Here is an 18,930-nt window from a genome sequence, read left to right on the forward strand (position 1 = left end):
TCTCATAACCGGCCTCCCGGCCTCACACAACCCACCCATCCATGAAACTTCCATCAACCCCTGCAGCACTAGTGTATGCTAGCCATACATAACGCTGGACCCTATAGACTTTCGAATATCCATTCCCACCCTAAGCCTTAATCAATAAGAACAGAACATAAGGGCAGATCAAACATTCTCAGGCTATAAGATCTTAATTATATATAACTGTGATGCATACACAAGTAACTACAGTAATGATGTCAATCTCATATAAGGAAAAACCCTAGGCTAGCAGTCATCATGTAATCAGGCAATTCTATCATGCAATTCCCGAACATCCTTAGCCTAGTACTAGCATGCTGTTCTAACATATCACATAATCAAATAACTGTATGGTATTTTGGGGTCTACTTACTGGCTCCGATACCAATTTGTCACGTCCCAAAAATTCGAGCCAATTTAAAACTTTTTGATTCAGTTGAAACCATTCAAATATTACAATTTGTTTTCAAAATAGTTCATACATCAGAGTTCCCATAAATCATAATCGTAAATCGAGGAAGTGTACGGTCACGCCTTCGCCTACCCGCGGCCATCCGCTGAACCTGAAACAATAAACTGAAACTGTAAGCCCGAAAGCTTAGTGAGTTACCCCCAAAATACCAACCTCATATAACCATAATCATATCATATCAATAAATACAGAACAACCATGCATCTCGAGTATACAGTGTGACTGGTCCGCCCGCACTGGGCCTTCAGTCCACCTGGTCCACTCTTTGAGTCTATAGTATGACTGGACCGCCCGCACCGGGCCTACAGTCTATCTGGATCTATCCCGAGCCTTCGGTATGACTGGACCGCCATACGGGCCTACAGTCTATCCGGACCGCTCGTAGGGTATGTTGGCCTTCAGCACGAAGCAGGACCGCCTCAACCCAAACATCAAGCAAATGACCATGTGCACATATAACAGGTAATCACACAACAGCCCATAGACAGACAAACCGATCTAGCAGATCATATAGTATAACAACATCCTAACCAGGATACCGACCTAACCAGGTCACTAAACATAATACCGTCCTAATTACCAGGACGCCGATCTAACAGATCAATAAACATATCAACAATCTTATAACCAGGATATCGACCTAACCGGCCACTAACATAGCATATCACCATCCTAACTACCAGGATGTAAATCAGTAAGCATATCATGCAATGATCCAAATACAAACCATAAAGGGCCGGCATTGGTGCCTTAGACCCTGTTGATATAGTGAGTATAACTCACCTTGCAATGCCGGACTGAACCACGAAAACACGCTTCCGAAACACTGCCCCAAACTCCAACACCTATAACCATCAATGATCCAATCATAAATACCCATAAGTTCCCAACCTTTCAAGGTACCCCCATAAGTCAGCTAATCAAACCCTGGTCAAAGTCAAAGTCATCAGTCAAGGTCAACAGTCCATGTTGACCCTAACTCGTCGAGTACCCTCGGCTACACGCCGAGTTCCTTGAAGTACTTGCCCACTCGCCGAGTCATCGGGGTGACTCGTCGAGTCCCTTCGGTTTACGATCGAAACTCTATGGCCACTCGTCGAGTTTCCTTCATGCAACTCGATGGATACGCACGCATACATAACTTGGGGAAATCTCATCCGACTCGCCGAGTTGTTCATACGACTCGTCGAGTCTATGGCAATCTCCAACGGACTCGCCGAGTTGTTCTTCCAACTCGTCGAGTTCATGCCTATCTTCGTATGATTCACCGAGTCGACCATGCGACTCGCCGAGTCCCTTCAGTCCTTTTTGCCATACAGACTCATTTGAGCCATGCAGCGGCCCCAAACTACAGATCCAAGCTTCTAAGGCATGCTTTTCACGTAAAGTTGCAAACTTTACGTGCATGCATAGCTATAAAGGCTCCAAATGTCCAATCCAAGCCTGAAATGGGGTTTCCTACCCAAGGAAGGCTTCATTCACGCCCAAACCAGAAACTTTATGACTCTAGGACCTAAGAAGGGTCCAGATCTGAAGTTACAACTTCAGATCTAGCCCATAGTCCACCTTATCAACTCAAGGATCCATAAAAGCCCCAAACTCAACCAAAAAGAGATCTAGAAGGGAAAAGAAGTAAAGGTGGCGACTTGATACCTCTGGAAGATGCTAACTGAGGTAGATTCTGATTCCCAGACTTTCCTTGCTCCAATTCCCTTGCCTTCCAAGTTCCTTTTCTCCAAAGATCTCCCTCCCAAGCTTAATACACACACAATAGAGCACCACACGAATTAGGGTTTCTTAAGAGCTCTCTAGAACTGCAAAGAGGCCAAAGGAGGCATAAGTCTTCTTAAATAGGGTGCAAAACCCCAGGATTTAGGGTTTCATCTGCCAGCTCCTACTCGTCGAGTCCCTTCTTGGACTCGGCGAGTAGGTCACTTAAACTCGCGGACCAACCCGCTGCTACTCGACGAGTCAGGCCACCAACTCGTCGAGTAGACCTTGAAATCATGAGAATTTATAACCATAAATTGATACCCGGGAATCGGGGCGTTACAGTGGGCTAAGGGCAGATCCACACATTCAACTGTTTAGTCGATCTGAATTATATATAATTTGTATTCACTAAGTAATCGCGGAAGTAACGAGTACGATCATATTACTCATTTATTATAGAAAATATAGGATTTTTTGGAGAACATAAACTAACACTTTCATAGATCAAATACAAACATTTTCATGAAGCAACTACAAACATTAAATACTAAATACTTATGAACTCACCAACTTAAATGTTGATACTCTCTTTCAAAATAACTTGTATTCTCAGGAAATCAGTAGACAGGTACGTTAGCATAGGTTTCGAGAAGACAGAGTATGTTCAAGACTCGTCTTTTATTTTGCTATACTTTTAGTGTCATACAACTATACAATGAACACACATGTATTAACTATATTATTAATGTAATGGATGTTGTTGCTTGTTTTACTATTTTACATTTGTTGTGATACTAAGCATGACGTCCTCCGCCCCCGAACGTTTCTGCCGTTCTGGTTTGGGGGTGTGACAGATTGGTATCAGAGCATTGTTTATAGTGAACTAAGTATATCAACTCATAAAAGATATACAACTATAAACACAACGGGATTAAAACACTCTGACCAAGAGATTTTACCTTTTAAATAATAAAATATTTTATTAAAGTATACATACATGCATTCATACTAGAACTAGTATCACAAGAAGAACAAAACAGAAGTATTTAAATGTTGGACACTACGATCAAACCTGGACAGTTATGTAATCATATCTCGGATAAATATAGCCTGATCAACTATATTTATTTGAGATACGACCAACATGTGTTTGGGAGTGATGGTGGTGTTGCAACAGACTTAAAACTTACCAACTCCGTATACAAAGGAATAGTAGAACCAAACATAAAGTTAAAATACTATAGGAGTATTTTATGATACTATACAATAACAACAAGTCTAAAAACCTACAAATTCCGTATACCAAGAAGTTCTAGAAACAAGCATGCAATTAAAATACTATAGGAATACCTTAAGTACTAAAAATAACTTATGTGAAAACTAAGAGACCTTTACTGGTAAGGCTATAATTACCGAGTGTATACATTAAGGCTATATATAATTGAGATTTTATAGACCTAAAATTCCTGATTTTCACTCTACATTCTGTTCCTTGTTTGGTTGTGGTCTTAGAGTAGGATAACTTATTCGAATGTCTATTTGATCTTGGTTATATATGATCGGTATACACTACGTGATCATAGAAGGACCCGATTAAGATCATCATAAAAAGCTCAATAGAGATACTTTCGTGGTTATGTGAGATGTCTCTCTTAATGAGATCAAGAGTTTTAAGTCTCATCCGGAACATGAGTGTAATTGATGGGTAATTTAAGAGTAGATTATTATGTTTTGTCGTTGTAAAAAAATTAGAGTAGGATGTTTGTGTATGTGTATTTGACAGTTCTATAAAAAAAATGATCAGCAATATGAAAAGGAAACAACGTAAAATAGTAAATGTATAACATTTTTATATATTATTATATACCTGGATTAATTGATTTAATTCATTAAACTGATAAAAGAAGTTTATTTTTACTATTTTTTTTTTGCAATAAGTGTCTCTAAAACGAAAGACAAAATACAGTAATATGTTAGTTTGATTTGGTTTAATTGATTAAATTTTTTAATATAAAAGGAATCACTATTATATAATTTTCAAACATGTACTATTTAATAAGTTAATAAAGATACTAATTATTTGACGATAATAAAATTGATTTATTTTTCAGAGTTGGAATTATACCAGGTAAGACATTAGCCTGTTCATAATAGGTATATGATTACTCTAGATTTAATTAATGACATTGACATGTATGTAGAGAAATTTGACTTGGCATATATTCTTGTTTTTGTATAACAAACAATTGGATTCAACAGCAGCTGTTATAAACAATTTGAATCACAAAGGAGTAAACAAATTACACGTACGTGAGTTGAAACTAGGTTACCAAAATTACACAAAAGGAAAGACCACTTTGGACTCTACCTCTTGAGGTGAATAAAAACCAAACCCCTCCAAAAAAAAAAAAATCAAACAAATTACTTAAATACCCTCTCCCTCCTCCTATTACAAATCCCCCACCCTATTGGCTTAACAGTTTGGTAATAAATGGTAATACAGCTGCAAGCAACGCCTTTGGACACTCCTCATGTGGCAGATGCCCACATCCAGATATTGCAACTAATCTCTGCAAGTATCATATTTTCCACTCACATAAATAATATAATTCACTTAAAATGCTATAAATTTAGATTTTTTTAAAAGAAAAAAACTTACAGAATTTACAAACTTGGATGCCATAAGTTGAATGGATTTTAAAGGAACAAGTGCATCTTCAGCTCCTGCAACAACCAAAAGTGGCAACTCCTCCACTGCTTTCACCAACAACGATTCATTTTGTTGTGAAAGAATTGTTTCAGATGACAATCTTCCGATCTCATGTAATGCTTCATCCCAACCTTCTACACATAGTGGTGCCTATTTTCATCATCCATGAAAAAACAATAAATTCAATATACTTTTTTTAATTTTAAAAAAATATGAATTTAATACCTTGTAGATACTTAAAACATCTGTTGTTAGCTTTGTAGCATCATACCATGCTCTTCTGTTAACAACTTGACAAATTTCTGTTCTAAGTAAAGGCCGAACCAAATGTTTTTTCCCTAAAGATGTACGCATCAAAATTCTAGCAAACCCTGGAACAACTTCTCTTGATAAGCTTGTTGTTAGTAACACCACACCTTTTATCTCCACCTGAAAATAAATAAAACATTAGTTGAGAAATTAAAAAAATAAAAACTGGTTAAATACTTAACTTATTACTTACATCAATAAAACTCCCGGATGCTTTCACTCTTTGTGCAGCCTTTAAAGCAAGAAGACCTCCATCATCATGACCAACAAGAACAACAGAAGAAAGCCCCATTTCTTTACAGAATGTTAAAAGCATATCAACCTGAAATAATATTAAACTGATCAATAAAGAATAAAATGGTATTTTATAATTTAAAATACATTATACATCACCTGTGTATCAAGCATGTAGGGGTTAGGTAAATTATTAGCTTCCCATTCCTGTCGTTTTGGTCTAGAAGTCAACCCCCATCCAGGTCGGTCAAACGCAGCAACAATACAATTAACATGACGAGATAAAACACCCATAACATGTCTCCATGAGAAAATCCCTCCTCCAAATCCATGCACTAATACAATCCCAAATTGCCCATTGATTTCAGGAACTTGTTCGAGTGAATGAGAAACATGTTTTTTAGTTTTACTAATCACACTCTCATTAGTACCCTCATCAAGGCTAAAAATGGGAATTTCTTCTAAAGAGGAAGTGGTGCCATCTAATAGAGGGGCATAAAGGGGAGATGTGTGGAGTTGATTGCTGTAACTCCTTCGAAGATGATATTGTGTTTTTGGGATAACGTTTATGGAAGGTCTTTCGAGTAGAGTGGAGGATAGAGTACGTGAAGGTGGATTAGGCATTGTGAGTTTGTAGTGAAGAGTGACACCATGGCAACTCATAAATAGACTATCAACGTCTGATAGGAATCTAACTGGAAGTTCGCCATCATTCCGATTTTGCCCTCCGAATGGTTTTCTTCTGATTTCGCTGTCGCTTTTTGGTGTTCTACCAGCACTAGGTGTTGGTGATCTTGGGACTTTAGCATACCCAGTTGTAAATAAAAGTTTGCTTGAAAGAACCTAAGTATTAGAAATTATATTCAGAAATCAGAAACCAGATGAAGCAATAAGCAGAAGCATTTAATATATATAAGTGAGTACGTGAGTATTACTTACTGATTCAGGGTCAATTCGGTGAAGCATGAGCTTTCTTCTTGCTCTGCAACTTGCTCGATAAGCGATGACTGTATGCCCAAGGGCAAAAACGACAGAAGACAGAAAGAGTACAGGCATCCCCCATGATTTCTTTAAATGGAGTCTTTGTCTTGAAGGAGATGATGAAGCTTCGGCCTCAAGTTGTGAATTAACAGTGAAAATGCAGACTTTAATGGATAAAAGGAGAACTGAAAAGGCAGAGCATAATGTCACTGTTCCAAGATACTGTCCGTGTGAGAGTACAGGGCTATCACAGATCATATAAACACCTGAAATAACAAAGAATATGGTAAGGTGTAAGCAAAGATAAGGGGCTTTTAATCCTTTTTCTTTTCGGTGATTATTTCATTTGATTAAACGTAGATAGCAATCAATGGAAGTTAAAGAAAAAGGTCAAAGGAAGACGATGAGAGCAAATCCACTAACCACACCATTATCAGTGGTTTCAAAAAAGGGTAGGTAACTTGATGATTTTAAGAGACCCATGTGCTATCAAGTGTGTATACTGTAACATCATTGTCATCGAGACGTGTAACAGTACTTTTTTACTTTTCAGACTGCTATGAACCTTAATTTATAGGTACAAAGTTAATTAAAGAAAATTACGAGATAAATCAAAGATTAAAACAATAAAAACTGCTAAATCGAATTCAAACAGGAGCACAGACTCTGTTCTTGCGTCTTCAAGCAGTGCTGAGCAAATAAAATGCACATCACAGTAGCATGGAGTTCATAACTGATAGAAACAACAGAAAATAATACAAAACAAACAGGAAAAATATTTGAATTGTGATGTTGATGGTTGCGAGTTCGACCAATAATCAAAGCATGTGCATATGAACCGAAATGCCCATAGAAAAGAATACGCCAGGCAGCCATACAGAAAAAAATTAAGATTGATAAGAATCGTAAATGTGCACAAGGAAATAAACTTGCATACATACAGGTGATTATGAGAGATCTGACGACTGAAACCACGGGAATATCGGTCAACGAACTTCTAAAAGAGTATCTATTCAGATGCTCTTTGAAGCTGTAGCATCTAACGCAGGTAAAGTTCGAAATCAGAACACAAGGAACCAAAATATCACCGATTGCTACCAGAATAGGAAGCGATAACACCAATAACGACGACATCATAACCACCATGAAATATATCGTCCGTACGAATCTCCATATTTTCTCAAAAAACAACCCTCCCTTTCCGGCAGCCATACCGGTAACAATTTCAATCCTTACTTTTTCGAATTTCGACGATCGGTGATTCAAGTGGGTCCCCAGGAGATCTGAGATTGAAGGAACAAAAAATTGAAAACCCTAGCCGATGCCACGTGAAACGACAGCGTTTCAGCCATCTAAAGCCCAGCGGTCGCCGGCGAATGAAACGACGGACCTCTCGGTTGTTGTAATTCAAACAGAGAGGATAGTGAGCGGCATGGCTAGGGTTTGCAGAGAGCTTGAAAATGCGAAAGAGGGATTTGAAAAGGGTTTGAAAGAAGGGGACGATGTATGGAGGAGTCTGGTGGAAATTCGACGGAGAGAGCTCTCTCTTGTTGGTTGTTGTTTCCCGTGCTTTTTCAACGAGGGAGTGTTCTTTTGAATTAAAATCATTTTTTTTTTCTTTTTTCACAATATTTTATTAATTTAGTCATTTGATTCCATTTCTAACCAAATTAGTAAAATATCAATATAAATTTTGAGAGAGGTTGGGTACCATGTATTTTATTTTATCTAATATAATAGAATAAGATTAAATTGATATACAAATATTTATATCACTTTTTATTAGTATTTGATAGTATTGTATTATTACAATAATAAAATAACTACTCAAATATATCATTTAGAGCATTTCTAATCATGTATGTTTTAGTATAGTAGAATAAGATTGAACTGATATACAAATATTTTTGTCATTTTTTATAAGTATTTAAAAGTATTATATTATTATGTTAATAAAATAAATATTTGAATATTTTGTTTAGAGTATCTACAAATACATTTAATTTTTTTAAAATGTAAAATAGAGTTTAAAGTGCCTCCAACTTCGCTTTAAGTTTATTATACCCTTTAAAAATAGAATGTAGAAATAGAGCGTAAGAAGATTATATAATTTACATTTTAAATTTGAATATAGTAACAAAATAGAGTAGAGTTGGAGATTTCATTTAGACAACAACATTTTATATTTATTTATAAATAAAAATCGAAATAAATTCGATAGACTAAAATACAAATATTTATTTATTACAGTTTCATTTACATTGAAATGAAAAAAACAATTTTTTGAATTAATTTCAAATATATTAAGATCATTATTCGTATATAATTCAAGTTTTCGAAGTTGTTACATGGCCTCAAACCTCAAAACATTTTTTTCGCATCCATAAATTATAGGCAATACACATAAAAACCACTATACTTTGAATTTTTTCCAATTTAACCATTTGTATTTTGTTTTGGTCAATAAAAGCCACCCATTTTTGAAAGAATTTTCCTCTATGCCCCCTATTTTTAGTTTAGCATGTGTTAAATAAAAATCGAAATAAATTCGATAGACTAAAATACATTTGATATCTCAAATGTGATTAAAACTTACACTACTACAATGGTGATATAGCAAGTTAAGAAATTTTTTTAGTGATTTTCATTTTATGCTATTAATTAATTTGTTTGTTTGTTTTGTTCTATCAAATGTAAAACATAACTACCATAGTCACATTACCTTATTTATGAGTAATGGGTAAAAAGTGTGACCTTAGAATCAACCATTTATTACTACGGCGTGAGAATATTTATTTTGAAAGCAAGTGACAGTAAATTATTATAATCAAATAATAAAACATGTTTAAGAATATAGTATTTAAATATGTTTGTGTCGAGTGTCGACAATTTGTTGTATCATGATCCGATAAATTTTTATTATTTAATAAACTAATAACAAACAGTTTTATATGATTTTAAATCCAAATTATCTTGAAAAACCTTATTTAATTATAAATGATTTCAACACATTAATTAAAATTTAAACCTACCAACATATGAATTATTATGACAAAAATATAAAAAGCAAAATTATTGGAAAATGTTTAAAAAGAAAAAAGATATTATTGAAATAAATATATTTTATGTTTGGTTTGTAAATTTGTAAAAAAAATAAAAAAAATAAAAAAAAATAAAGCAAAATTATATAATATAACTAAAATATATTTTATTGAGCGTTTGTAACTTATGTCATTTTTAATAAAAATGATAAAAATATCTATCTAATTAAAAAATTCATTTATTAAAATTTTGCATGTTCAAACCTAGATATTTTTTCTTGAATTTTCATATAATATATAAAAAAGATAATTTTAACAAAACGAAAATACAAAATTGCATTGATAAAAGCAATTAATAAACATTGAGTTGTTAGTGATTTTAATGTCATCAATACATTTATTGTAGTCATTATTTTATTCAAGACGGACTAAGTTTCATTTGGTTATATTCTGAAGTAAGAGGTGTTGAGTGCATATTCGAATAACTAAAGAGGACTCTTGAACACGAGAGTTAGGGACAACCTCTATGGTCGTTCACTTAGGAGTTCAAAGCAAACTTAAAGATTTTTTAAAAAAATGTATGTATTTATGTGTGAAGATGTGTATGTGTAGGTAGAAGAAATGATCATGATATGTTTTGAACTTGACTAAACTGCACAAATGGTCTAAGTGGTTAGCTCAAAATTGCCATTTTGGTCCAAAAAAATTTAAACTAGCACCAGAGGTCCAAACTTTTCATTTTGTTGCAAGTTTGGTCCAATTTAATATAAACTTTTTTGTAATGATGATTTTACCCTTGTTTTTTTTAGTTTATTTATTTATTTAAATATTTTTAAGATTAAAAGAAAAATACTTCTCTCTCTCTCTCTCTCTCTCTCTCTCTCTCTCTCTCTCTGGAACATCAATAAACACAAAATCAAAACCCTTTGTTCTTGACTGCCCTATAGCGTCACCTTCATCTCATTATTACCCCCATCGAAAACGCACATCCGTTTTCGAACACCTCTTACCGTCGAGCCTTCAACCATCATTTGCAGATCTGGAAACCCTAAACCTATCTTTCGTAGCCACCGCCCTTGGTCGCAGATCTGGAACATCACTGTCGTTGGTGAGATCTCCATCAACGACGGTGACGATGATGCTACAGATTAGATCTGGAAAGACGAAGTAAAAAAAGCGGCGATCGTTGGGGAGGGAGGTTTCAGATATGAACAACCATCGGAAATGTCTTTCTCCGGTTCGATCTGTTGATGCTTGGTCGTATGAAGACGAAGGGTGGCATCATATTTTCCTAGATTGTTCTTTGTAGCGGCCATCACAAGTGTCATCACCGGCCTCAATGACTTTCTTTATGCCTGAGGTGTTTCTCACCTTCATGTCTCCACCACTTCCCTCATCATCGCCTCCTACAGGTGGGATTGTGGATCTACAGAGCATCACAAAGGTGGGTTTATAGGGTTTGCAGATCTGAGAGAGAGGGAGAGAAGAGTTAGCAGATTTGAAAAAGAAAGAGAAAAGGGCGAAAATCTGAGAACATCATCCTATTTCACCGGAGCTAGGGTTTTGGGTGGTGGCTTCCTACGTTGGGAAGAAGATGAAGATTTGTTTTTCAGTCTTGGAAAAGATGAAAAGAAAAGTGTTAGGGAAGGTTAGAGAGAGAGAGAGAGAGAGACTTAATTGTATTTTTTTATAATTAAAAAGTAATGGACGAAATAAAAAGAAAATAAAAAAACAAACAACAAGGGCAAAAAAAGTCATTTTAACCTCTTTCAATTTTAAAACAGACCAAACTCGCAACAAAATGAAAAGTTTTTATCTTTAATGCTAGTCCAAACCTTTTTGGACCAAAGTGGCAATTTGGAGCTAACCATAGGGACCATTTGTGCAGTTTTGTCTTTGAACTTTTAATTTGATTAAGACCAAACTGCAAAAATGGTCCATATGGTTAGCTGAAAATTGTTATTTTTGTCCTAAAAGGTTTGGACTAGCACCAGCGGTCCAAACTTTTTATTTTGTTGCGAGTTTGGTCAAACTTGTTTTTGGACTTTTTTATAATGATAATTGTGCCCTTACTTTTTTCCTTTTCAATTTATTTATTTATTTAAATACTTTTCTGATTAAAATAAAAATAAAAAATAAAATTTTCTCTTTTTATTTTATTTTTATATATTATTTTATAACAGAAATAAAAAAAAGAAGAAAAAAGAAAATACCCACCCCACCCACCCACCATTCTCTCTCTCTCTCTCTCTCTATATATATATATATATATATATATATATATATATATATATATATATATATATATCTCACCCGCACCACCATTCTCTACCCTTTCTCTCTCTCTAGAAAAAAAAAACACATACCAAAAAGAAAACCCCACAATAACCTTTGAACCAATAAACCCTCTACAACTCTCTAATTCCAATGCCCCAGGCTGGCTTAACAACACCAACTACACCGTCGATATATCAACCATCAACGACGTTGTATCCACTCACTACCATCACTACAACGAACCCGAGGACAACGAAGAAGAAACAGCAGCAGAAGTAGAGGAAAGGCAATGTCGTATGTAGGAAAAAGATGGGTGAGAGATATAGATTTTAATAGCAGCGAGGGCCTTCAGATCGACGGTGAGAGGGGTAAATTTGAAGCGACGACAAAACCCTAAATGGATCTTCATAGCAGTGACAACGAAACCCTAATCGGAGATAGTGTTTGATGTGGCTCCGATGACCTCGAGCTTCATCTCTATCCTTCTTTGTCTTTCCTAGGATTAGTGTTACCATAACGACTAGTTAAACTGTTGAAGACTCTGAAAATCGACACCTTTCTCTTCAATGACGTCGCCTCGTCAGCGTCTTTTATGATAATTTTAAGGTAGTTGTAACTTCACGCCATTTTGGAATCATCTACGAAGCAAATTCTTTCCCGAACTTCATTGCTGGTGAGTGGTGAGGTTTTTGAAATTAGAAAAATGAAAAATCCCAAAATATGTGGAGTGTTGAACTAGGGATGAATGAACATATATCTTTATTGATGATAATTTCGTTATGTTTTCCTTTTCCTCACATTTTGTCCAAATGAAAAGGGAAGAAACCAACCCACTTTCAGCTTTTTATGGCGTGTTTCAAAGAATTAATCAATTAGAGTTGGTCTTGTTTTAAGAGAGAGTGGGGGTGGGTGGGCATTTTATTTTAATCAGAATAGTATTTAAATAAATAAATAAACTTGAAATAAAAAAATAAGGGCAAAATTGTCATCATAAAAATGTTCAAAACAAGTTGGACCAAACTCGCAACAAAATGAAAATTTTGGACCTCTGGTGCTAGTCCAAACCTTTTTGGATCACAGTGACAATTTTCAGCTAACCATATGGACTATTTTACAGTTTTGTCTTTGATTACTCATGGTTAAAATCAGGAGGATATGAGAGATATTTCTGTCTCTTTAATAAAAACATAATAAATAAAATCTAAGATCTTTTCTTTTAGCCAAAGAGCTCCAATTCATTCAACCACAAACTTTAATGGAATTTTAAGAATTCAAATTTCTTTGATTTTGTAATGTCCCAAATTTTCACAACTTTTTTCATTTTTAAATAAAGACAAATACCCAAATTTCATAAAGTTGTAGTTAAGATAAAATCACTTGTTCATAAACCAAAATCCAAAATCAGAGTTATAAATAAAACATTGCAGAATCTCAAATCATAAAGTGTTGATGTGTGTGTACAGACACGTCGTCGTCTTCCCACGATCATCTGTAGTACCTGAAAGCATTTAATCTACAACTGTAAACACAAAGCTTAGTGAGTTTCGCAAAATAACACACACAACAATCTACATACAATCTATACAAATTAATGGCCTTCAACACAAAGTTGGTTTGCCTCTTTGGTCTTCAACAATAAGCAGGTCCGCCCCAGTCTTTAGCACATAGCTGGTCCACCCCTTTGGTCTTCAACATAAAGTTGGTCTGCCCTAAGTGTATTGGTCTAGATCACATAGTTGGACCGCCCTCAACTCATCATAAGATATGTCGACATATATAAAATACAGACAAGCAAACAATTCACAACAACATGCAACTAACTAAACTAGTATATTTACCTAACAACACACTATAACATAACAAGACCGTACACACATAGGATAAATATTGTGATATATAGTATAGTGAGAAAATCACTTTGCTGAAACCTGGAAATCATAATTGCACACGAAACCTGCAAGATTGGTCCCACGGACCACCTAAACAATCAATAAACATCAAACCTCAGTTTATAACCCCGAACCCTAAAGTTTGACCCCAAGGTCAAACTTGGTCAAAAAAGTAAAAAAGTCAACACTTATGTCAAAAGGTGACCCTCGCCCCATTCTAGGCACATAGCGCACTCTACGGGACAAAATAGGAAGATTTCAAACAATTAAGACGCGCACCAGAGGCACCTGGGCGCCATCCAAAAGATGCAACACGTCTTTCCAGATTCAACAAGCATTTTCGACTCAATCCATTAAGTCCAAGCCTCTAACTTGCAAATATGGATCTAAATGATGTCTAGATGGATAAAGTCTCCGACTTTATCCATTAAAATTCCACAAACCAACTAGATCTAGAACCCTAAGTCAAGAAATGTTAAAAAACCCATTTTTCTTCATGTATAGAGTAAAGAAAGCTCTTGCATGCATTCTCTGGCAAGCCCGTCCCAGAGGGTGGGCGATAGGGGCGACCGTCCAGGGCCCATCTTTTAAAGGGACCCAAATTTTTTATGGAAATTATTATATTTAGAAGATAGTACAAGTAATTTTCTTTCAATTATTGATTTATTATAAAAAACTTGATGACATTTGTGTATATTAAGGGCCCATTTTTTTTCTTTCGCCCTGGGCCCAAAATTAGTTTGGAACGGCCCTGCTCTCTGGTCCACCTAAACATCATATCTGAAGTAGAACATAACTCAAAGACCGTGGAGTTGTCCAAACTCCATGGATTAAGCCATTAAAGGGACCAAAACATCAAATAACGAACTAAAACTCCAAATACTCTTAGATCGAAAGGTGAAATACAATAAAGCATGGAACTTTGTGACTTACATGTCCAAAAGAAGAAAGAGGGTTGGATACTTCAAATACAAATTTTCCTTGAACATTATTTCTTGTTTCCTTCACTCTAGAGCACCAAAAGATCACTAAAAGAGCACCAAAATAGATTTAAGAGAAATGATGAGCTCTAAACACTTCAATAGAGGCTAGGGTTTCATTAGAGGTGTTCTTGGGGGGGGGGGGGGTAGGTTGAAAATGACGAAGTCCTATGGTTCAATGCTCTTAAATAGGCTTAAATCCAGAGAAAATGACATCAACCCATGGGTCTGGATTCACCGTGCCCCCTTATGAGCTCCCTGGTGCCTCTAGGTTAATTAATTACTGAAAATTTTGCAATTAATTCCTTCTTGCCTCCTAATTCGCTCATTGTTTTCTACCATTTCTTAGACTTTAAAACTATCAAACAAATAATGGAAAAACATAATCAAAACCCAAGTGTTACAAATTTTGTCAACCAAATATAACTTTTTTATTGGGAACCACATTTTCCTCCAAATTCATTAACCAAATATGCCCCAATAATTTAAATAATACTTTTTTTTATCAAGATCAATGAAGTTTATCGTATTATAAGTAAATAAATGAGAAATGTGCGCTTTTTGGTCCATTTACTTAAATTAACATAAAATGATATTTTTTCGGCTTTATAAGTAAATGAAAATAGAAGAACCCACTATCTAACAATTATCAAATGATTCATTACATATTTCGTTAGTTTATAACTATATTTGTTCAAGCTTGGGTTATAGGGTGTAGCATGTGGTGGCCACCACGATGAGTCTATATTCAGTGTTTGACCGTGGTGAAGACCCCCTTATTACTGCATTTCGGTTCCTTATGAGGTGGAATACCATCACATTCACCCTCTCATCTTTATTCCATACATATGCTTTCATCATTTGTACAATACAAGTTACTTTAGCTTAAAACATTATAGGTGACCATTTCCTAGGTGAAAGATGAAAAGAGTGGAGAATGAGGGGAGGGGGGGGGGGGGGTGGACTACATGTTGTTGATGTGGTAGGCAAAAAGTGAGAGGATACATGTTATCGCACCCTATACCCTCAAATGATATAAACACAGTTGGTTTTTATATGTTGGTCAATAACAAAACAATTGTATGTTTATGGATACTCATATGCACACATAGAATATAAATAGTTACACGTGGAAATTATGAAACATAAATAGTTGGAAACAGGTAGCATAATGTGTTGAATCATCCCTTTCATGAGCCAATCTAAAATAACCTTTAATAAAAGTTATTTTAATCACTTTCAGAGTTTACAGATGCAAAAATCGGTCCAAAAACATAACTTCCAATCAGACATCAAAGATCAAAACCTTAGTCTCATCTCATATCCTAAATGATATATAATCATACTAAATATATAAAATCAAGATAAAAATGTATCCAATTGAAGTGCATATGAACTCAAATATAATTCCAAAGTGTATATGAGCCCAATATAACTTTAACTTATTGAATATTCCAAATATATTTCAAGTATATAAATTTGGACTAATTATAACTAAAGAATACCAATTAATCAATATATAACTCAAAGCATATCAATATGCTTAAATAAACCCCCATTTTAAAACACTTTTATAAAATCATGGCCTTCATTAATTAAGAACGTCCTTGATAGGAAAGTATAACATCTAGCAAAGAATAACACATCTTGTACATATAGTAACCAATAAATAGACACATATAGTATTTGACACAAAGAAAACACAAATCAAACTAAATTGTATTATGGGGATATGTGTTCCAAAGCTAGACTACTCAACTCAATGTAGCAATAACCCTCACTTCAACTCCAAACCGAATGAGTAACTTAGTCCTCACCTATAAATGTTACTTATAGATTAATATACATTGTTTAATCTTATTATTAAGTAGTTTATGGTTACTAGACTTTCTTAAGTCACAACGACCCCAAAATTCTCATTACCAAACACTAGGGTACTAATGGAGGTAACCGAAAGCTTAGTTTTTTATTCCTATAATATTCAAAAACTTCTAGACCCTAAATGAGAATGTTACAATTACCCACCCCTTATGAATGATCCAATCCCATAATCATCAAAGCAACTAAAGCATTCACTTCTTGAAGCTAAATATTATTAGGTTATACTATATACTAAGCTTAAGGTATCATCTAATTGACTTTTGATCATAAAAAATATTAAAGAAATTACTTCAACATCATTTGTAGTTTCTCAGGTCTCTACGACTAACGTCTTGAAGCTTTATTCCAATATTTTAGGGGTATCTTTCACGTTACTGCCACCATTTCTTTCAACTACCTTCTGTGGGCATGTTGCCAATAAATGGCCATACTCTTGACATTTATAACATCATTCTTTCTCACATTCTCTAGCATGATCTCCTTTCTTCCCACACTTACGACATGTGATATCTTCATGAGTCCTTGATCGTTCTTCCAAGCTCTTACTTCATTTTTTCATCCTTCTTATTTTATTGTTTTGACTAATTTACTTTTCTTAGTCTCTTTCCTCTAATGTATTTTTAAGATTTATATCTTTCCTTGTTGCTTAATCAAGAGTAATAGTTCCCCGAAGTTTATTTTGTAATTTCCATGTAATCCTCCGGCATATTGATCAACTTTGGTGCCCTCATTTGTTGCCAATCTTCTAACAAAGCTCAGTAAACAAAACTTGGTATTGTATCCTGCCACGGTCATTTGACCCTTTTTCAAGTCGAGAAAATATCTTTCATGCTAACGAATTTCCTCCACAGTGCAAAATCTTTCCTTGAGCTTTTCCATAAAATTTACCTAAGTTAATATCTCAATGACTCGAGCACCTAGGTTTCCTCTAAGTTCGAGCCACCATTTTAAGGCTTGATTTTTTAGTTTGGTCTCATCCAAACTAGTTCTTTGATCATTTTATATTGTCACACGTAAAATTTCATTTCCATATCTAACAAAGCAATAGGTCAAGTATCTTCTATAACTTAAAAGGATAAATTACACCAATCGTCCCTCGTGCACATGTGAGAAAGCGTGTTTAGTCCCTATTTTCAAAAATTAACTTGGACCATCCCTTATGTCGATAAAAGTTGCACGCTTCATCCCTCGTTAGTTTAACTTTGAACATTTTATCCCTTGTATCACATGAAAGGACTATAATGCCATTTTTATTTTTATTTTTTTTTATTTATTTTTATCAATTTTGATTATTTTTAATTATTAAAAAGTATTATAATTATTTTCTATGTTGTTGAAGAATACTTGACCACCACCATCATCGGTAATCCACACCACCACCACCGGTAATCTATACCATCACCGAAAAATAGAGCATCACTGCTACCCATCAACTCACCCCACCTACTCCTCGGTTCAAAGCTCATATTTTCCACTGAAAATAACCACCAACCACAGCCTCAATCAATCTTTCATTCACTTTTTATAAAACTTTGGCGACCTCCACAACAGCATCAACAGAAGTCTGACTAAGATCCACTTTAATATTCTCAAGCTTTTCAAGCACTTGTTTTGCTTCCTGTGTTTCCTTCGACGAAGGATCCAAACAGGAATGTAAATTTGAACGGTAAGGAGAAGGTTAGGGAAGAGTGCAGATTTGCTACCCTCAAACCAGAGTGAAGATCCGCAACCCTCTCATTAGAAAAAGAGAGGCAACTAGGGTTTGGTGCACATGTGCATATCTCCATGGAGCTTTCTTCACCATCACTCGTTGTGAGTTGCCCGCCTGTAATACCTATATTTTTTGTTTTGTGGTATTGAGATTTATAGTATAATCGTGTTGGTTATAAATATGATTTGTGATATATCTGTGATAAGTTATGGTTAAATGAGCGATCTTGCGTAAATGAATATGAAACTTTAGGCATTATAGATTAGTAGATAGTATAAGAAGCAAAATATGTTGAAACTAGCAAAAATGAGAGCTCACGACGTGAGCAAGACATGCTCACGACGTGATAGTGCAAGAACGGTGATCAAGTTACATAAGCGAACAATTGTAGCAACTTACTTTGATGTCTCACAACGTGAGAAAGAGGTACTCACGACGTGAGCAAAGTTCAATGCCTGATCTTATTCACGACGGATCTTGTTTTGTCATAAAACAAAAGTGTCAGGAAAAAGGAAACTCACGACGTGAGCCTGATGCTCACGGCGTGAGCACAAGCAAACCATAAAAAAATCACGTTTTAAACAGGGCATTCGGATACCAAACCTGAAAACACACACTTAAGGTGCGAAAAACCCCCAGTTAAGCCCTAGGAGTTGGTTCTTGAGGAGATTACTTGGTTTCAGTAACCAATTTGTGAATTAAGGTAAG

General features: G+C 35.0%; 1 protein-coding gene across 1 annotated transcript; it reads right to left on the reverse strand.

Annotated features, from left to right (window-relative positions):
• Nucleotides 1–4,407: 4,407 nt before the first annotated feature.
• LOC145116612 (uncharacterized) lies at nucleotides 4,408–8,027 on the reverse strand. Its single transcript, XM_079052938.1, has 7 exons — nucleotides 7,385–8,027; nucleotides 6,402–6,709; nucleotides 5,622–6,305; nucleotides 5,422–5,550; nucleotides 5,145–5,348; nucleotides 4,869–5,069; nucleotides 4,408–4,779 (listed from the first exon to the last, which is right to left on the reverse strand). The coding sequence occupies exons 1-7, from the start codon at nucleotides 7,653–7,655 to the stop codon at nucleotides 4,675–4,677; spliced, it is 1,902 nt and encodes a 633-aa protein (XP_078909064.1). The 5' UTR covers nucleotides 7,656–8,027; the 3' UTR covers nucleotides 4,408–4,674.
• Between the last annotated feature and the right edge of the window lie 10,903 nt (nucleotides 8,028–18,930).

The sequence above is a fragment of the Lactuca virosa genome, chromosome 5 (assembly GCF_052849685.1).
Source record: "Lactuca virosa cultivar CGN04683 chromosome 5, Lactuca_virosa_CGN04683_v6, whole genome shotgun sequence".
Classification (NCBI taxonomy): Eukaryota; Viridiplantae; Streptophyta; class Magnoliopsida; order Asterales; family Asteraceae; genus Lactuca; species Lactuca virosa.

What these genes read in the sequence shown, in the direction of transcription:
- LOC145116612 (XM_079052938.1), bottom strand. Translation starts at nt 7,655, where the DNA reads ATGGCTGCCGGAAAGGGAGGGTTGTTTTTTGAGAAAATATGGAGATTC. An exon ending in ATGTTTTAAGTATCTACAAG is followed by an intron (nt 5,070 to 5,144) that starts GTATTAAATTCA and finishes TGATGAAAATAG; the next exon opens with GCACCACTATGTGTAGAAGG. An exon ending in CATCCAAGTTTGTAAATTCT is followed by an intron (nt 4,780 to 4,868) that starts GTAAGTTTTTTT and finishes TGATACTTGCAG; the next exon opens with AGATTAGTTGCAATATCTGG.